Source organism: Ranitomeya variabilis, chromosome 1, assembly GCF_051348905.1.
Source record: "Ranitomeya variabilis isolate aRanVar5 chromosome 1, aRanVar5.hap1, whole genome shotgun sequence".
Taxonomy (NCBI): Eukaryota; Metazoa; Chordata; class Amphibia; order Anura; family Dendrobatidae; genus Ranitomeya; species Ranitomeya variabilis.
In genome coordinates, this window is record NC_135232.1 from 1028385656 (window position 1) to 1028407532 (window position 21877).

At 46.5% G+C, this 21877-nt stretch overlaps 1 protein-coding gene across 1 annotated transcript in view; it reads left to right on the forward strand.

The window, feature by feature from the left end:
* The window catches only part of CYP4V2 (cytochrome P450 family 4 subfamily V member 2), a 184876-nt gene that overhangs the window by 77667 nt on the left and 85332 nt on the right, over window positions 1–21877 (forward strand). The window contains exon 4 of the mRNA XM_077279636.1: window positions 195–385. Within this exon, the coding sequence (XP_077135751.1) occupies window positions 195–385 (191 nt within the window). The remainder of the gene's footprint in view (window positions 1–194; window positions 386–21877) is intronic.

Genomic DNA, 21877 nt, shown 5'->3' on the forward strand with positions numbered 1-21877 from the left:
AACACAGGGAAGATATAACAATTAGTTATATTGCCACAAATAAATATATATCTAAATTGTTATAAGATCACATTGTGATTTTTGCAATGACTCTTAAATTATAACTGTTTAAACATAGTTAGTATGTTCAAAGTCATGTCTTTCAGTTATTTCTACTTTTTCATATTTCTTTTTACATATTTGGTCTACTCCAGCACTGGAGATAAGTGGAGGTCCAGAAGAAAGATGATAACACCATCCTTCCACTTTGCTATTCTTTCGGAATTCCTCGAAGTTATGAATGAACAGTCAAAAATATTGGTGGAGAAGCTCAATGGTCGTGCTGGCAAAGGGACTTTCAACTGCTTCATGGATGTAACGCTTTGTGCTTTGGACATAATATGTGGTAAGAGCTGGGGACGACATTAAAGGAATTCCCCTGTTAAAACATTCTAAATATTGAGATTTGCTAAATATTGTAGATATAAGTAGATGAAAAGTAAATAACACATACAACAAAAAAGCGGCACCATCACATAAATATATGGGAAAGCTGGTACTATATCATGTATTGATAATTCACACTCAAAGAATGACAAAAACGATATGCACACAAGTAGAGTAAGAGGGGAATATTTTACTGATACACCCAACACACATAAACAATAATTTCACCTAAAAAACCTCCATAAAAAGCACCATTGTGTATATATTACACTTCTAGGGGATAGCCATGATAAGATGCCCCAACCTAGTTATTCCCCAATAACTCACTATAATTAACCGGGCAATATGGTGTGTTCTCAAATATTAACCACAGAGAATAATAAATAATCGCAAATATTTAGCTAACAATAATGCACACCTAAAACATATCAGATGAAAGAGGTAATTCCCTAATAATGAAGGATATGAAGATGAAGCAACATATCTCTACACTAATACATAAAATAACCCTAATAAGCAAATGTTAAAACCAAAGTGCTCCTACTAGCAATATAGTTATATTAGTTATTCCTCCGACTAGAATTGTACTAAAATTATTCACAGGACTCTGGTCCATCAACCTAGTCGGTAATCAATGGCTGCTAGACTAGAGCCCTGAAAACCTTCTGCTACTTGTCACAATCCTTGTCACCTCTTCTGATTTGTAAGCCCAGAGTAACTTCCTGATGATGACTAATCAGAAGATTCATTGGGGATCCCAGTAGGTAGTAGGAGATAGTAGGAGTGGCCTCGGACAACTGATGTTCATGATGGACCAGGGTTCTGCAAATTTTTTTGCTCAGTTCCACTGCGGCAATGTTCATCTGGATCAGGCATATAAAGGGGTCTGGGGCTAACAGTGGCATTTAAACGCTCTGTTATTGACACCACTGAATAACGAGGCAACTGAGTTCTGAATTTTTTTTTGCTCAATTCCACTGCGGCAATGTTCGTCTGGATCAGGCATGCAAAGGGGTCTGCGGCTAACAGTGGCATTTAAACGCTCTGTTATTCACACCATTAAAGAACGAGGCAACTGCAGGCCAGCTACAAATGTACTTATCTAAAATCAAATCAGTATACTTGATCTGTCCCCACATGAGGCGAATGGAGGTGTTATTGTTTAATAGGGGTTGTGAGAGATTCGTACCTACTGTTTCCTCCATGCAGAGCAGACAGGACCAATGCTGTTCAGCATCCAGAGAGATGATGCACACCAGGGATTGTGCAATCCAAACTTGTTTATTTGTAAATCTGGACATACAACGTACGATGGTTATACAGTAACTTCTCCAGAGTTGAGCCAAGTACAGCAAGTGTATTTGTGACAGCGAGTGGTCGAAAGACTGATGCCTTCCTAAGCAAAGTTCAAGTGTATCCTCTCACAACAGCAAGCAGGCTAAAAATGAAATGGCTGCCAGCTGGTAGAAGAAGTCGTGACCCCTGAACCAGAAGTGGAAGGCGTGCCCATAAAATTAATGAATAACAAGCTGCCATATGGAAAAAGGCTATTGGGCGGCAGCAGGGCTGAAAAGTAAAAACAGATACCATACATAGAAAATGAAGAGCATAACTTACATGGAACAGCACACTCCCCGTCTGAAATTCCTTAAGGGATTTCACTATATTAATGTCCTTGAAATAAAGTCCAACAACATAGAAATGAAAACATAACAAAAACATGCATGCAATGCAATAATAACAACTTCAAATGAGATGGATGAATGTCTTTAAGTCAGTCCCTTAGATAATCCAAAGGAAACCCATCTTCGGATCAGAGAAGCCGCACTAGGCAAAACTATCTCCGACCCAACAGTAATCCAATGGACAAAATACTAATGCGGTGTTCTGCTCATCATTCATCCTACCGGAATGTCCTCAGAAGAGAGTGGTTTTTGGCAGGCGTGCCAACCATGACAGTCTTTGTCTCCATGTGACCTGTGATAAGATCTCGCAATGTGGACTAACCTTGCGATAGTTGGAGTTTCATCCAATTGGAGAAGTATTGAAAGCTCTGGCAACTGAGGCTGGAGGTTGGTTTAGCGTTCGTGGCCAGAGCACTGACCTCGGAGCAGACTTCTGGATCATCATCCGGATCCTGAATGCTGAAAACTTCCTGAAAACATTCACTTCCCTTCTGTTCCAGCTGAAATTTTGGACCTGAAAGCCAAGAAGAGTTAGCAAGAGAATTTATAGACATAGGTCTAGTGGCATGGTTGGCTGGATTAAGTTCAGATGGGATATAGTGCCATGGTGAAGGCTTGGAAGACCTCCTTATTCTCTCGATGCGGTTACTGACGTACACATAGAAGTGCCTTGTTTGGTTGTAGATGTAACCTCAGATGACTTTACTGTCACTTTAGTATTGTATGTCATCTGTGTCGGTGTCCAGCTCATGCTGTATAAAGTCTGCAAGTTCTACTGCAAGCACGGTCCCATAGAGTTCAAGCCTGGGAATAGTGTGTTCTGGCTTGGGAGCCAACTTAGCCTTGCCAAAAACGAACCCAACATGATCTTGATTGTCTGATCCCATCACCATCAGGTAGGCAACAGCTGCAATAGCCTCCATGGATGCATCCGAGAACACATGGAATTCCGTCCTGGTGCTAGCAGCAAGTGAGATTCTGGCATAGCATCTCGGTATGTGGATTTCATCCAAAGCACACAAAGGCTGCTTCCAGGTTTTCCATTTTGGTTCCCTATCAGGAGGGAATGGGGCATCCCATTCCTTGACGGTTTCAGAAAGCTGTCTCAGAAGGGATTTACCTTGTATGGTAATTGGTGCTACGAATCCCAGTGGATCATATAAGCTATTCATCACTGACAGGACACCACGTTTAGTGAATGGTTTGTCTGCACAGTTGATTTGGAAACTGAAGGCGTCGACTGACAGGCCTAAGCTTCTCTGCACAGGCGGACAATCTGGTCCCATGTCTATGTCCTTGAACCCTGGTGCGTGGTCACTAGTGTTGAGCGATACCTCCCGATATTTGAAAGTATCGGTATCGGATTGGATCGGCCGATATCCAAAAAATATCGGATATCGCCGATACCGATACCAATACAAGTCAATGAGACACAAATATCGGAAGTGATCCTGGATGGTTCCCAGGGTCTGAAGGAGAGGAAACTCTTCTTCAGGCCCTGGGATCCATATTCATGTAAAAAATAAAGAATAAAAATAAAAAATATGGATATACTCACCCTCGGACGAGCCCTGGCTGTCACCGCTGCAAGCGTCTGCCTCCGTTCCTAAGAATGCAGAGTGAAGGACCTTCGATGACGTCGCGGCTTGTGATTGGTCGCGTGACCGCTCATGTGACCGCTCACGTGACCAATCACAAGCCGTGACGTCATCGCAGGTCCTACACTCACTGCATTCTTAGGAAGGAGGCTGCCGGTTGCACCGCTGAGGTCCAGGGTCTGTCGGAGGGATGAGTATATCCATATTTTTTATTTTGTATTCTTTATTTTTTACATGAATATGGATCCCAGGGCTTGAAGGAGAGTCTCCTCTCCTCCAGACCCTGGGAACCATATGCACCGCACACGCATGGGAACTTATTGGAACTTCTGATTCCGATTTCCGATATCACAAAAATATCGGAACTCGGTATCGGAATTCCGATACAGGGAATATCGGCCGATACCCGATATTTGTGCAGCGCCCCAGAGTCCTGGTCGTTGCAGTACTGTGGCTCCGCCACTAAGGGGAGCAATGGTGCGTCTGATGGCACTGAAGGAATTCATCTGATCAGGTATCACAGACACCAATACATTTCACAGTCAGGCCTCCGGGGGGAGCTAAGGGTTCTATTCACTAGGCCACTCCCCACCATAGTGGGTAAACTGGGGGTCAGGCAGGAAGTTAGATCAGAAAGCTGACTGGGTTGGAGCCAGGCAACACCTTGTGGCAGAGGGTGTTGTGGGGAAGATACAGTAGGGTCTCTGTCAGGGGTGGGATCCTGACAGGGGCTTGGCAACTTGAACGAACGTAACGGGACCGTGCCTGCTCAGGATAGCGGCGGTGCCCAAGGAAGGATCAGAAGCGAGATAGATTGTGCTGAGTGAGAAACGAGATCAAGCAATAGGAGAATACCAGTAGGGGTCGTGCTGTAAGACCGAAGCAACACCCTACTGAGGCGCACTACCGGTGGCCGGAATGCCGAGACGGGATTTCAACATCCAGCTTCAAGCAATACCCTAAACAGCGGCAGGACAGTCAGTCTAAGGCGGGCTGTCTAACTTAAATCACCTATGCAGTCTTGGGGGGCAACTTGTGGAGAGGGGCGACTCTAGGGTCCCGGAAGAGCTCCGAGCCTACCCGTCAAACGGGTGCCGTCCCAACCAGAACACCAGGGAGGGACGGAGGATTAGCAGAACATCATCTAATCGAGTTGTGAGGGAACTTAGGAAACAGACACAACAGTTGTGGGGACTTTCTGTAAGCACAGCAGGGAAGGACCGCAACACATAGCGCTAGAAGGAAGGCACAGATTTCCACCTGCTAAGAGAACTCTGGAGGTGCCATTGGACCGGCCGGACTTGCGTAGCCTGGTTATCCGGATTCCGGACTGAGGACCCAGAGATCTTCAGTAAAGAGGTAAAGAGACTGCAACCTGGTGTCCTCGTTATTTACTGCACCGCACCACCACCACTATCTACATCTATTACTGTACGCCCCTCGGCAGGGTCACGGACTGGGCCTAGCCACCATGACAACCCCAGAGTAGAGACTCAGAGGCCCGGTACCGGGTACCCCTCAGCCCTGCGGCAGTGGGGGCGCTACAACTTGGCGTCACGAACAGGATCTACTTAAGCCTGAAGAATCAGGTCATGTGTGCCTTGGAACTGTGATTTACTGTGCTTGGACTGTACTTTATTGCAAAGACTGTGGATTGTCACTTGCCGCCAAAAGTTCGCGCCAAAACCGCCGCCATTACAGCGCTAAGGAGAGCGCAGGAGAAGAAGAAGGGCGTGGAAGTGGGCGTGAACAAGCTGAAGAGCGCGAAAGACAATGACCGCCCAGTCTAAATATCTCGGCCCCTTGAGGACGTGTCCGTCAGCAGCCGAGATCCGCCTCCTGATCCTCAATGGTGGGCAGAGACAGAGAAAACGAAACCGCCCACGAAGGAGAGAGCGGGAAAAGGACCTGGAAGAAGAAGTCAGCGACATGGAGGGCGCCATGGCGAGTCACCCGGAGCCGGAGCGTGGGGTCAGAGCCGAGGACTCCCCCAGCTACCCAGAGAGGCACCGCAGCCAGACCTCCACAGCTGACGCTGACCTCCAGCAGACCAGAGCGGACGGGCTGATCCGCCAACCCCTGCAGACGCAGCTGAGCACTGAGGCCAGGTGGAAGAAGACCATCATTGGGAGCCTCGCCAGACGTCTGTCGGTAGCCTCGTCTGGTCCGGAGCAAGAAAGAAGTTCCAGCGCTCCGAAGCCAGAAGGCAAGGCCCTGCCGGAAAGCGAGATGCTGCAAACGGAGATGACAACGCCACAGCTCAAGGCCCCGCAACCAGCGTTCCAGACCCCAGCAGAGGCGGAGCAGACCGGCACCGGTGGGACCACGTCTGAAGCAGGTATGAAGGACGACCCTGCCCTGACGACCGACACCACTCCAGTGACTGCTAGTGCCACAGCTGCTGATTTTGTTCCAGTGACTGATCTTGCAGCAGCCGCTACCTCTGCGGCAGCAAATGCCCCTACTCAAGCTGCGCAGACCTCCATCGCTGCGCATGATTTAACTGTACATGAAAGACGAATTAACGGCGTTTGTCCAGCACTGGGTGTAACCCTGGACCTCACTTTGCCCAGGCCAAGAAGGGTTAAATGCCAGGTGCAGCCCTGGAAGCCGTCCAACTAAACCTCGGAAACCTGAAACTGTACATAGTTAACTGTTTGTTTCCCTGCTTTTTGCTACTTTAAACCCGACCTGGGTTATTCTTAAAGGGATCCCTTTGTTGACCCGGGATCCCTATTGTTTTGTTTGTTTTTCTAAATTTTTTACAAGTTTCCAGAACTGCCGCAATCATGAACAGTGCATGATACAAACTTTTTGTAAATAGTTTGCACCTTGTTAAAGGTGCTCCCTACTGGTTTTACTTCAAAAAGGACTCTTTGTGAAGATACCACACTGGAACCTTTGCCGAGTATGGACTGGTAGCTTGAGAAGATATGCTACCTCATAGAGACTTGGTCCCTTCTTAAAGGGGATGTTCATTTGTTGCGCTTAAATGGTGATATTGCTTTAAGACAGGTGGCAATAATGTTTGATGAAAGAAAGTGATGATAATGTTTATATGAGAAAGTTATATGTATCCAACTAGTTAATTGTAAAGAAATGCTGATAATGTTGATAGACAATGAGGATAGAAGGTGAACCCTGAGTCCTCCTAGGAGCCATATAGAGATGGCTCAGTGCTCTTAAACTGAAAGTAATGTTATGCTCTATACTGTGTATAGTAGTTGTAAAGGCAGTAGGCCCGGGCTGAACGGGGCGGTCCTGTAACAGAAAGGAGAGGCAGAAGGTCTGGTGCCGTTAGGACAGGCGGTCCTGCAGATTTAAAGTAGGAGAATGAAAAAGTTAAATTGCCTTATAATGTGATTATAAGAAGGTCTTTAGTGGATTCAGAGTGTATGTCCTTAAAGGCAATGTTAAATTATTGTTCAACAATTTTGCACTTAGTAGAATACCCGGTTGGGTAAAAGCAAGTTATTTATAGCATGTTGCTATGACAGTTAACTATGTTTGTAACGTTCAAGTGTCCTCACCTCCCATAAAGGGAAGCTCTGTTTAAGTATACTTATTGTTATTGCACTCAACAAAACTGTATGTCTTTTTGCTAACTTGTATTGTTGTTTTCTTCTCAGTCCCGGAGTACTGTGTTTAACCAGGGGGGAGTGCAGCGCCCCAGAGTCCTGGTCGTTGCAGTACTGTGGCTCCGCCACTAAGGGGAGCAATGGTGCGTCTGATGGCACTGAAGGAGTTCATCTGATCAGGTATCACAGACACCAATACATTTCACAGTTGGGCCTCCGGGGGGAGCTAAGGGTTCTATTCACTAGGCCACTCCCCACCATAGTGGGTAAACTGGGGGTCAGGCAGGGAGTTAGATCAGAAAGCTGACTGGGTTGGAACCAGGCAACACCTTGTGGCAGAGGGTGTTGTGGGGAAGATACAGTAGGGTCTCTGTCAGGGGTGGGATCCTGACAGGGGCTTGGCAACTTGAACGAACGTAACGGGACCGTGCCTGCTCAGGATAGCGGCGGTGCCCAAGGAAGGATCAGAAGCGAGATAGATTGTGCTGAGTGAGAAACGAGATCAAGCAATAGGAGATTACCAGTAGGGGTCGTGCTGTAAGACCGAAGCAACACCCTACTGAGGCGCACTACCGGTGGCCGGAACGCCGAGAGGGTATTTCAACATCCAGCTTCAAGCAATACCCTAAACAGCTGCAGGACAGTCAGTCTAAGGCGGGCTGTCTAACTTAAATCACCTATGCAGTCTTGGGGGGCAACTTGTGGAGAGGGGCGACTCTAGGGTCCCGGAAGAGCTCCGAGCCTACCCGTCAAACGGGTGCCGTCCCAACCAGAACACCAGGGAGGGACGGAGGATTAGCAGAACATCATCTAATCGAGTTGTGAGGGAACTTAGGAAACAGACACAACAGTTGTGGGGACTTTCTGTAAGCACAGCAGGGAAGGACCGCAACACATAGCGCTAGAAGGAAGGCACAGATTTCCACCTGCTAAGAGAACTCTGGAGGTGCCATTGGACCGGCCGGACTTGCGTAGCCTGGTTATCCGGATTCTGGACTGAGGACCCAGAGATCTTCAGTAAAGAGGTAAAGAGACTGCAACCTGGTGTCCTCGTTATTTACTGCACCGCACCACCACCACTATCTACATCTATTACTGTACGTCCCTCGGCAGGGTCACGGACTGGGCCTAGCCACAGTGACAACCCCAGAGCAGAGACTCAGAGGCCCGGTACCGGGTACCCCTCGGCCCTGCGGCAGTGGGGGCGCTACATTTGCAGTATCGGAATGCTCAACACTAGTGGTCACTTGACACAAAGGCTCTCATGACAGCCAGGCTGTTTGAAGCAATTTTGTGCAGTATAAGCTTAGCTCGGTACAACATACCTTGGGTCCTCTTAAGTAGGTTGATCACCGCTTCTTCTGTTGGTAGAGATTTTAGTCCATCATCTACGCAGAAGTCTTTCTCTACAAAGTCTCTGTTGTCTGTTCCATATTTGGACTCTCCTTCTTGTGCGGTCCTCCGCAGGCCATAGGTTGCCACTGTGGGCGAAGGGCTGTTCCCAAATATGTGCACCCTCATGCGATATCTCTTTGCTGGGGTCATTGTCCTTGTACCACAGGAACCTGAGGAAAGTTCTGTGGTCCTGTCTGACTATGAAACAGTGGAGCATCTGTTCAATGTTGGCGGTGATGGCAATGGGCTCTTTCTTGAACCTCATTAACACTCCTACTAGGTTGTTTGTCAGATTAGGACCCATGAGGAGGACATCGTTGAAAGATACGCCTTCATGTTTGGCGCTTGAATCAAACACAACTCTAATTTGCTGGCTCCGCATGGTTATTATGGAATATTTTGCCCATAAAGGTGACGACGATATGTTCTTTCATCTCTGATTTGTTGCTTAGTGTGCGCTGGAGAGAGTTGAATCTGGACAAGGCTTGTTCACAATTGTTCGGGAGTCTTAAGGTACCTTCACACTAAACGACTTTGCAACGATAACGATAGCGATCCGTGACGTTGCAGCGTCCTGGATAGCGATATTGTTGTGTTTGACACGCAGCAGCGATCTGGATCCTGCTGTGACATCGCTGGTCGTTGCTGAAAGTCCAGAACTTTATTTGGTCGTCAGATCGGCGTGTATCGTCGTGTTTGACAGCAAAAGCAACTATGCCAGCAATGTTTTACAATGGTAACCAGGGTAAACATCGGGTTACTAAGCGCAGGGCCGCGCTTAGTAACCCGATATTTACCCTGGTTACCATTGTAAATGTAAAAAAAAAACAGTACATACTCACCTTCTGATGTCCGTCAGGTCCCTGGCCGTCTGCTTCCCGCACTGACTGAGCGCCGGCCGGCCGTAAAGCACAGCACAGCGGTGACGTCACCGCTGTGCTCTGCTTTTACTTTACGGCCGGCGGGAGCTCACAGTCAGTGCGGGAAGCAGACGGCCAGGGACCTGATGGACATCAGAAGGTGAGTATGTACTGTTTTTTTTTTACATTTACAATGGTAACCAGGGTAAATATCGGGTTACTAAGCGCGGCCCTGCGCTTAGTAACCCGATGTTTACCCTGGTTACCCGGGGACTTCGGCATCGTTGGTCGCTGGAGAGCTGTCTGTGTGACAGCTCTCCAGCGACCACACAGCGACGTTGCAGCGATCGGCATCGTTGTCGATATCGCTGCAGCGTCGCTTAATGTGACAGTACCTTTACCCTGGTAGCTCGGAAGGGTAGGGGAAAAACCCAGTGATTAGTCTCATCCTTAAGGAACTCATTGTCCATAATCCTTACTAAATCCTTGTATTCCATTGACGGGGCTACTTTATTGTCATCCTTAGTTGTACGAAACACCAATCTTCCTAAGTCATCTGCATAGGGAGAAGGTGGTGGACTTGCTGTGAGTCTGTGGCTTCCCGCCATGGCTTGTAGTGGGACTAGAGGTAACTGCGACTGCTGAATCGCTGGTGGCTGAGGCTGGGTGCAAGGCTGATGGGTGTCTGTCGCTATGACATTCTTCACACTTAATGGCAGATTTAAAGTCATTGGCCATGTGTTCTGAGGAGGTGCAGTACTTGAAACATACCCCAAGTTCACTGAGGATTTTCTTGTGCTCCTGCATGTTTTAGGACCTGAAGTCTCTACATTTTTTCAGTGAATGTGTTTTTTTGTGAAAGGGACACTCACGATTGAAAGACTTATCCATCAACGGAATAGTGTACTGTTTGTCGGCAGGTGGTGGCAGGTTAGTCTTTCTGACGCTTACACTGTTCCTCAAGTCCTTGCGTCTATGTTTGACGCTTTCATACCTTGATGACGGTGTTGCTGGAGTTGCAGTGTTAGACTCCAGGAAGTCGAGGCTAGGATCATTCCTCATTTGGGCCTGTTCGTCGATGAACTTGCAGAACTGAATGAATGGAGGAAAGGTGACGTCACGTGACGTACCTGGAGACGCACACTGTCCACTTCTCTTGCAGACTGTGTGGCAGCCTTGAGACGATTGGGTTCACCCCATGGGCACTGTCCAGGTAGCACAGTCCAGACAGACGAGGGTCTCTTTTAGCAAGTTCCAGCTCCATAAGCAGATAACTTAAGTCCAGAAGCTTGTGGGCTTCCTTAAGGTTAATCCATGGCACATTCTGCAGTCTCTTGAATAGGGATTTTTTTATGGCTTCAGCGCAGCCGTAGGTTCTTTCGAGTCTCTGCCAGGCAGCAGCAAGACCTGCTTCACCTTGCCCCACATAGACTCTTGATACAGTTTGTGGATTTAGGACCCAACCATTTGACCATGAGGTCGAGCTCCTGCTCCACGGATAGGTTAAGATCAGTAATGGCGGCCTTGAAGGTTGCTTTCCAGGCTCTGTAGTTCTCTGCACGGTCGTCGAATTTCAAGAGACTGGTGTTGATTAGCTCTCTGCTCACCATGAACCTGGCAACCTCGGACATGTCTGATCCTTCACTCCTTGTTACCGTTTTAGCTTGTGGTGCCCCTTGGGCGTATAAGCTGTGTGGTGTGGAAGGGTGAATTGTTCCCGGGTAAAATGATGTTGCTGCAGTGTTGAGCTGTGGTTTAGCCTCTGGAGATTCTGATGACTGCTGCTTGAACTGTGGAGGTGGGCTGGAGTGCGCCTTGTGGTCGTCTTGCGGTGATTGCTGCTCTTGATGGGACACATCATGGTATTGGTTTTTGATCTCTGTGGAGGCTGTGGGTAACACTGGCACTGTAAGTTGGGCTGACTTGGACGTTTCCGCAATGTTGGGTTAAACGTCACTGGAGAAGGTGTGTGCTTCAGGTATCTGTTTCTGCACATAGTAGCTGGTACGCACAGCTGGGTCATCTTCTTCCTGTGGTGGTAGCCAAATTGGGTCGAGGTTTTGCTTCAATGCTTGCTCGAGTATTTTTGCTTCAGCTAGCGTGATTTCTTCCTCCATTTCTGTTTGAAGAATCTTTGCTGGAGCCTCTGCTTCTGCCTCTGCTTTCTTACCTTCTTCTTCTGCTTTCTTTTCTGTGTAGTAATATCTCAGTTTGGATTGCTCTACGTTTAAACGGGCCTCTAGGATTCTGTTGCTGATGGCTGAAGTTCTTGAGCAAGATGATCTACATGACCGAAGAGAGTGTTTAGACGAGGCTGACCTGTTCGATCTAGATTCTTGCAGATGGGCGATACGAAGCTCCACTTTACCTTTGGCATCTTGCATGGTGGCATCCCATTCTCTGTCTGTGGAATTTTCTTTGCTTAACTCTGACAGTGCTTAGTCAATTTTAGTGTCTTTTAGGAAGGCGGCGTCCCTTGCGGACAGTCTCTTATATCTTCGGTGGGCCGTGTCTAGCCGCCTTATAGTGTCCTGTAAACTCGCTGCATCATCTTTGTGGCATTGGACGCTTGACATGAGGGAGGCGACTCGTTCCCATAGTTCGTCCAGGTTGTCATTGAACTCATTCCTTTTGGAACTATAGTTCTCGACGACCTTTAACGTTAGCTTGAGGGAACATACTGGTCGTGCGTCTTGGTCTGTTTTGGGAGTGGGCTCTGCTTCCCAGTCTTCATAATGGACAGTATCGGGTTGTATTTGCTCTGTTTCAGCAGTGGGAAACTGTGCAAGCTGCCAATGAATAACAAGCTGCCATATGGAAAAAGGCCATTAGATGGCAGCAGAGCAGAAATGTAAAAACAGATACCATACATAGAAACTGAGGAGCATAACTTACAAGGAACAGCACAATACTAAGTGGACATATACCTCTCTAAAAACATGTTAGTGTCATCTGATTGGATGAGACCTTTTCTACTACAATGAAAGATCTGCTTATAACTCTACCCCATACCTGTAAGAATAGTTTCTGAGCATTATTATTATTATTATTATTATTTATTATTATAACGCCATTTATTCCATGGCGCTTTACATGTGAGGAGGGGTATACATAATAAAAACAAGTACAATAATCTTGAACAATACAAGTCACAACTGGTACGGGAGGAGAGAGGACCCTGCCCGCGAGGGCTCACAATCTACAAGCATGCTCAAAGTACGAAGCTTGCACACACCACATTTCTTAGAGGATGTAGGGAACAGTTCTCAGGCTTGCTTTTTAGGAAGCTGTTTTCTGGCTCCGGGACAAGCTCCTGCACATGTCCAACTAACATGGCAGATAAATCGGAACAATTCCATTCCATTTGAAGGTTTAGTTAACTACAACACCGCACCAGACATGTTCAGAGGGCCTAAACCCTATACCTACATCTCAGAGAATATAAGCTATAGGTATAAGAACAAAGTATATGAACATGCACACTTTTGCAAACTCCTCCAAAGTAAATCTGGCATTTTATTTTTTTTACATAATTTACTCTACATGATAAATAAAATAATATAATAATTCTGACATTTACAGAGGGGGCAATGGCAATTATGTTCATTTTTTTACACAATTATTTAGGTATTTTTTACAATTTTTTCATGTGAAAACATCAGTGACCATATTTCTTTAGTTACTGGTTCCAAGATAAGGAATGAGTGGTTTGACATTTAGCTCGTAAAATTGTAAAAAGGCCTTCTACCCTCTCAGGTCTCTGTGCATTCTCATTTGCCAGGTTCTGTAATGTGATAATAGCCTTTTGTTCTCTCTCTTGAAGATTCAGATTTCAGTCTTATTTTATAGCATGTAAATCGATCACTAGAAACTATCAGGGTAAAACCCGAAATAGGTGTTTGATTTTATGACATTTATGAAGCGCTAATTTTGGGGAAAATAAATTGATATCTTTCACATCTTGTGAAAGCCCAGAGCCCCCGGCAGTCATTTTCCCGTAGTCCAGTCCACCGCATAGTAAACCATGTAAGTGCAGGGGCTCTGGGCTTTCACAAGATGTCGGCAGAGCCCCCGCAGCACCAATCACCCGCAGTGGCATGCCGCACCGCACGTCCGAACACCCCCTCATCCCAGACTGCGGCCTGCAGCAACGCTCCACTCTTGCCTTCTCCAGCGGTGACCCTGGGACCCCGCTTCACCACAGTCACCTCCCCCGGTAAGCAATAAGACGAATGGATTATAAAAAGCACCACCATTTTATTAAAAAAAAGTTTTTTTTCCTATTTTTCTCCTCAAAATTTGGGGTGTGTCTTATAACACGCAAAATACGGTACTGTAAATCCATTAACGAGGATCTACTGGAGGGCAAGTCTGGTGCCAGCAGTAGTGATAATTTCAGCTCTAGTAGTGTACACTAATGTCTCCCACGAGTACCACATACTCACGTGTTACAGTGATACTGCGAATGGACATTAAATGAGTACATTTTGCCAGATTTTATGAATTTCTGTTTACAAATCACCATAAAAAGCACGAATCTGTCAATGGTTGTATGGTAAAAATCTTTCAAGTTCTGCACTGTGAAAAAAATGTTTGTGACCAGAATGAACACTTATTTCCAGCAGATGATACATATATAAGATAGCAAGAAACAGAACAAGATGGCAAAAAGCAATATCTTGATTTGGCCTCTGAGAAAATTTGGGGACAAATTTAAAAGGATTGTAAAGTCGTATAGACTTGAAACAGTTTGGAAGATGAGGCCCTCTCCAATTACTACCTTCGTACCCACAGATTATACAGTGAAACTGCGAATAGTCATTAAATGAGTTTGCTTTTATGAATCTCTGTCTACAGATCACCATAAATGCATGAATCTCTCAATAAGTGTATGGAAAAAGCTATTAAGTAATGGACAGTGGAAGAGATGAATTACAGACACATTCCACCAGGCTGCATTTCAGGCATGGTACAGCAGCCTGCATTACGGTCACACTGCATCAGGCTGTACTATGGTCACACTACACCAGCAGCTCCACGTCCCTTATTTGATGCTCTCATTATTTTTTTATGTGTTTTTTTTAGGCACAATACTCTCACAGATATGGGTGCAGATTAGAAAAATTTGTTTTTACATACAGTACTCCCACAGACATGGGTACATAGTAGAAAAAATTGTTTTCAGACACACTTCTCCCACTGAGATGGGTGCCGCTTAGAAAAATTACTTTTCGCACACAACTTCCACAGCCTTGGTGCAGAGCAGAACCATTCATTTTTACGTACAGTACTCCCACATTTTTACGTACAGTACTCCCACAGACACAGGTGCAGATTAGAAAAATTAGTTTTTACGTGTAAGCAGGTTGCGAGATGCTTTACTCACGGACAAGGAGTGCACAGCACCTTGCTCTCTGTTATTCACCGGGCACACACTGAACATCTCTCTCTCTGGTCCCCACTGTTGTGGCGGAAGATGGCGGACGCCAAACTCCTGGCTGCTGCATGTGCTTTTCCCTTCATAGAACTCCGCCTCCCCGGGTCAAGAGGTTTGTCTGTCTTCTTATTTCTTCCCCCAGGCAACAGGGGATGCAGCCTCGACAGTTCCAGACCCGGCACGCTGGTACCCACGGTCCAGTCATTCCCCTTAGGCTAGGGTCACATTGCGTTAGGGCAATCCGTTAAGCGCATAGCGCTAGAGGATTGCGCTAACGCAATGCTTCTCAAGGGTCCGCGTTCGGCGTCCCCGCTAGCGCAGATCCCTGATCTGCACTAGCGAGGAACGGACCTCGGGCGTGCCGCGGACACTGCAAGCAGCGTCCGAGGTCCGTCACTCAAATGACGCGACATCGCTAGCGCACGCCCAATGTGGGCGGGCGCTAGCGACGCGTTCACCATTAGGGGCAATGGCGGCGTTAACGGACTACGTTAACCCGCGTTATGCCGCGGTGTAACGTAGTCCGTTTAACGCGGTCACATTAACGCAATGTGACCCTAGCCTTACATACGTACACTACTTTCACAGACACGGATGCAGGGTAGAAAAATTTATTTTTATTCGCGATACTCCCACAGACATGGTGCAGATTAGAAAACGTACAGTTGCAGAGTACATATACAGGCTTTTTCGAAGAGTGTGCACACACAAAACCTAACACTGTCCCTTACTCCAGCTGTGTCTGGTCCCTACGTTATTCAGAGCAGAATGGTAAGGCACCCTTGATCCAGCATTTATACAGGATGGATCATGTAGTGTGCTAATCAACCACAGTCATGCCAATACTTGACATGGCTTTGATGGCTCCAGAAGTGCCCACAGACTAGTAAATTGTTGGCTGGCTGCGGTGCAGTCTTTCAACAAACTTTATTTGGCATTAAACCTGAACAGTAAACTGGACTTCCGGTAAAAAGTTCATGTCTGGGGTTCGGTACCGGACATTAGATATCCGGTACAAACTCTGAACTGTAAAATTTTGCTCATTACTAGACAATACCAACTATGTTCGTTTTCATCTTATGTATTTTTTTTCATAAAGAAGCACTCCCATTATAATATATAATAATAATAATTTTTATTTATATAGCGCCAACATATTCCGCAGCGCTTTACAACTTATAGAGGGGACTTGTACAGACAATAGACATTAAAGCATAACAGAAATCACAGTTCAAAATAGATACCAGGAGGAATGAGGGCCCTGCTCGCAAGCTTACAAACTATGAGGAAAAGGGGAGACACGAGAGGTGGATGGTAACAATTGCTTTAGTTATTTGGACCAGCCATAGTGTAAGGCTCGGGTGTTCATGTAAAGCTGCATGAACCAGTTAACTGCCTAAGTATGTAGCAGTACAGACACAGAGTGCTATTAACTGCATAAAGTGTATGAGAACACGATGCAAGGAACCTGATTATGTGTTTTGTTTTTTTTTTCTATTTTTAATAGGCCACACAGGGATAGTTAGGTTAATGCGTTGAGGCGGTAGGCCAGTCTGAACAAATGCGTTTTTAGGGCACGCTTAAAACTGTGGGGATTGGGGATTAATCGTATTAACCTAGGTAGTGCATTCCAAAGAATCGGCGCAGCACGTGTAAAGTCTTGGAGACGGGAGTGGGAGGTTCTGATTATTGAGGATGCTAACCGGAGGTCATTAGTGGAGCGGAGGGCACGGGTAGGGTGGTAGACTGAGACCAGAGAGGAGATGTAGGGTGGTGCTGAGCCATGGAGTGCTTTGTGGATGAGGGTAGTAGTTTTGTACTGGATTCTGGAGTGGATGGGTAGCCAGTGTAATGACTGGCACAAGGTAGATGCATCGGTGTAACGGTTGGTGAGGAATATTATCCTGGCAGCAGCATTCAGGACAGATTGGAGCGGGGAGAGTTTGGTAAGAGGGAGGCCGATTAGTAGAGAGTTACAATAGTCCAGACGGGAATGAATAAGAGAAACAGTAAGAGTTTTTGCAGAGTCGAACGTAAGAAAAGGGCGAATTCTAGAAATGTTTTTGAGATGCAAATAAGAAGAGCGAGCCAGTGATCGAATGTGGGGGGTGAATGAAAGCTCGGAATCAAGGATAACCCCAAGGCAGCGGGCATGTTGCTTTGGAGTAATGGTGGAACCACACACGGAGATGGCAATGTCAGGCAAAGGTAGGTTAGTAGAGGGAGAGAACACGAGGAGTTCAGTTTTTGACAGGTTCAGTTTCAGATAGAGGGAGGACATGATGTTAGAGACAGCGGTAAGACAATCACTGGTGTTTTCTAAGAAGGTCGGAGTGAAAGCAGGAGAAGAGGTGTATAATTGGGTGTCGTCAGCATAGAGATGGTACTGGAAACCAAATCTACTGATTGTTTGTCCAATAGGGGCAGTATACAAAGAGAAGAGGAGGGGGCCTAGGACTGATCCTTGAGGAACCCCAACAGTAAGGGGAAGGTGAGAGGAGAAGGAACCAGCAAAACATACAGTGAAGAATCGGTCAGAGAGATAGGAGGAGAACCAAGAGAGAACGGTGTCCTTGATGCCGATGGAGCGGAGCATAGTGAGTGTAGTGTCCACACTTTGTAAGTAATCCACACTAGTAAATCTTCATTATCTTTATTTCTCTTTAGCACGTTGCATGAGCTTGTCTCTGCATGCATGACAAAGTGAAAGTAACTTCTCCCCCTCCTCTCTGTAACTACCCACAATTCTCTACATCTCATCTTTCTTAAAGAGACAAGGTACAAGATTTAATTAATACATATTACAACATCCCCCTTTTTTTTTTTTTTTTTAAACGAATAAAACTAAAATAAAATAACATGAACTAATGATGCAACAAGAAAAATGTCCAAGAAAACGTATGTCCATTTTGCCCTGTTAAAGAAAAGAAGTCACGCTTCTTCAATAAGTCTGGATGGAGCCCTTCTCTCTCTTGATGGATAACGTCTGGGCTCAGCGATGGTGTCCATTAATGAAGAACTTGTTGCCTCCTGGTGATTCTCTCCACTGTTGAGTGCCGAATCTTCCCCCAGAGAATGTCCATTGTCATTATTTTGAGGAATAATTTTGAAATGTGAAGAGTTTCGAGTTATGGAGTGTCCATCCCTCTCAGCCGTGACCATGCTGCCTTTCTTGTCAATAACGTTATATTTTGCAGGACAATATGCAGCTGAAGTCTTGTTGGTTGGTCTCTGACGCACCACAACGACGTCACCTCTTTTGATAGCATTTGGCTGTGCCCTTCGCCTTCTGTCTGCATAGTGTTTCATGGTTTGTTTGTTGGAAGAGTCTGCTAAGCGCACAGAGGAGTCACTTGGTACAGGACGACTGACTATGTCAGGGATTCGTATATGCAGAGTTCTGCCAAACATTAGATGCGCTGGAGCAGCATTGGTAGTAGAATGTGGCGTATTGCGGTAATTGCGCATGAATTTGTACAATGACTGTTTCAGTGGGGTGTGCTCCAGGCTAGCTGCCTTGATTCGTTTCCCCATGGTGCGCATGAAGCGTTCGACTATTCCATTTGCTTGCGGCCAGCACGGTGTGATTTTTCTGTGACTGAACCCCAAGTATTCAGCAAATTGTGTGAACACGTGTCCATTGAATGGAGGTCCATTGTCCGTTTTGACCACTCTTGGAATGCCATATGCTGAAAATATGTTATCCAGTTCTGGTATCACACTAGTAGCAGATGTTGAAGAGATAAAAGAAATGACAGGGTATCTGGAATATTCGTCAATTGTTACTAGAATGTATTGGACATTTGGTAACGGTCCATATATATCGACTGCCACCTCCTCCCAGACAGCAGTGGGTAGAGGTGACATTTGTAAAGGCTCCAGCTGTGATGATGGAGTGATAACTTGGCAGGTGGAACAGTGTTTAACCTTCTCTTCCACCAATTGATCCATGTTTGGGAACCACACTTTTTCTCTGAGTAATTTCTTTGTGCCAACAATTCCCAGATGACCTTCATGCGCTATCTGTATTACTAAGCTGCGCAGAGTCTTAGGTACAACCAATTTGGTACCTCGAAGGATGAGGCATTCCTCAGTGACAGATAGTTCATACCGTACACTTGAGAATAGTTTTAATTCTGTCAGATCAATCTCAGGATCGGGAAATTTTTCTCTTTGAATTTCATGCCACCTTCGATTTCGGATGATTTGTATTAAAGCACGTAGTGTCTTGTCACTTGTTGTGGCGTTCACAAAGTGATCAATGGAAAGAGCTTTTGGTACTGCATGGGCTGTAATGAAGCATATGTATTCTTCAATGGCGGAATGCTCAGGTAGATCATCAGTCATCGGATGTCTTGACTAGTGTTGAGCGATACTTTCCGATATCGGAAAGTATCGGTATCGGAAAGTATCGGCCGATACCGTCACAGTATCGGAATCCAATCCGATACCGATACCCGATCCCAATGCAAGTCAATGGGACGAAAATATCGGAATTAAAATAAACCCTTTCTTTCCTTGTAGGTTAATTCTACATGAAGGAAAACAACTAAGAATAATGTAGGATGTATTGGGGGAGGTGGCGGAGACATTAAAGGCACAGGGGTTTATCCCAATCAAATAGAATAGCAGTATTTTTAATTTTTTTATGACGTTCGGCGTTAGAAAGAATTTGACTATGTTAATTTTTTATTTATTTTGTCAGATATTGATGTTTCACTACTTCCACGCCCTTCACCCTATTTTTTACTTCTCCCACACTTTCTTCTTCATTATCCTCATCATCAGCTTCTGTGACATCAACTTCTTCACCTTATTCATCTTCTTCTTTTCTACGTATATATATATTTTTTTTTTTACATTGTTCATATTCTTTTTATTTAACTATTATCTTTTTTATATTCAACTTCTTCATCATATTCTTATTTGTGACAGGCATTCCCGTAGTTGTTATCTATAAAAGTTTGAAGATTACACCTTCCGTTCTGCCTGTCACAAAACAGTTACATTTGTCCGCGTTCAGTTTGGCCTGCAGCATCAGGCTTTATCCAGGGGCACCACGAGGAGGAACGGACTCACCCCCATACACTGCTTAGTCTTCTTCTGCTTATAATTTAGATAATATCTTTTGCTCTGATATTTAGTCTTATGCTTAATGTTCTTCTGCTCTTTGTTCTGCAGCCTCTTGTTCTTCTGCTTCTCAGTCTTCCAGGTTGTCGTCGTCATCTCCAGGGTCGTCATCTCCAGGGTCGTCGTCATCGGGGTCGTCGTCATCGGGGTCGTCGTCATCGGGGTCGTCTTCAGGGTCATCGTCTCCAGGGTCGTCGTCATCTCGGTGGTTGTCGTCTCTGGTGTCGTCATCATCTTAGGGGTGGTCTTCCGGGTCATCGTCTTTCGGGTCTTGAACTTGGAAATGTAGCAGAAGGTACAAGAAGGCTGAGAAAATGCCGAGAAACAGCTGATGGAACTGGAACTCGGATGGCTACCCGAAGGTCCAAGAGCCAATGGAACTACCGAGGACCAGCTGACGTTACTGGAACCCGGTTACTAAGCAGGAGGTACCCGTGCCTGAAAGCACTACCAAGGACCACCTGACGTTGGTGGAACTCGGATACCCAGAGGGAGGCACCTAAGCCAAAGGCTCTGCCCGGAACCAGCTGACGGTACTGGAACCAGGATGGGGAGCAGAAGGTACAAGAGCAAAAGACACTGCCGAGAACCAGCTGACGGTACTGGAACCCGGATGGGTAGCCGAAGGTCCAAGAGCCAATGGAACTACCGAGGACCAGCTGACGTTACTGGAACCCGGTTACTAAGCAGGAGGTACCCGTGCCTGAAAGCACTACCAAGGACCACCTGACGTTGGTGGAACTCGGATACCCAGAGGGAGGCACCTAAGCCAAAGGCTCTGCCCGGAACCAGCTGACGGTACTGGAACCAGGATGGGGAGCAGAAGGTACAAGAGCAAAAGACACTGCCGAGAACCAGCTGACGGTACTGGAACCCGGATGGGGACCTATTCAAGCTTGTCTTCCTAGGGCCCCAACTGGCGGTGTGTTAGAGCCCAGGGACAGCAGGAGGAGGAGCAGGGGGAGGGGAGTGTAGGCCGAAGCCTGCACAGGCGGCAGCTTTGGGTGTGTTGTGTCTGCGTGGCTTTTGCAGGACACGTTGCCGGCTACACAGCAGGGGAACAGCTGGCGGTGCTGGACCCCACTGACACATTGGCGAGGTGTTTGGCTCTGTGCAGCCAGCACTTCCGGACAGCAACTAGCGTTGTTGGAGCCCGGGCTCTGCAGGTGGAGCAGAGTGTAGGCCGAAGCCTAATTGAACCGATTTCAAAAGTCACCTTTAACCCCCCCTCAGGGGTTACAAAGTAGAAGAGCCACAGCTTATGCAGCAGCAGTGCTGCGCAAGTCAAAGGTTGCTCTTGTAATTTTTCTCCTTGCACACGCTGAATGGAACACGTATAACATTTAGCCCTTTATACAGTCAAACTGTGTAATGGAGGCGAGAGTTCCCTTTGTAATGAGACGCAGCACAGGTGTCAAGAATCCCACCTTGGTGCTGGGTGCAGCCTCCCGAGCGTTGTTATTTGCTGTACAGGAGTCTGCGCTGTCGTGTTATCCCCTGGCCTAGCGCCGTTAGCGCTGCCCATCTTCTGGCATCATGTAATGTCGGCCGGTGCGGTTCGCGATGCCCCTGAATCCCAGCCCCGCAGTGTCTTAACATTGTTAAAACACTGCGGGGCTGGGATTCAGGGCCTGGCGCAGCACATATGTTCGCCTCTCACACTCGGGTCCTTACACCCGCTTCAGACTGTGCGGCGTCATCTGATCCCTTATCGCATGCCACGGCCATGAAGCCGCACAGTCCGAAGAAGGCGGAAGGAGAGGAGGGA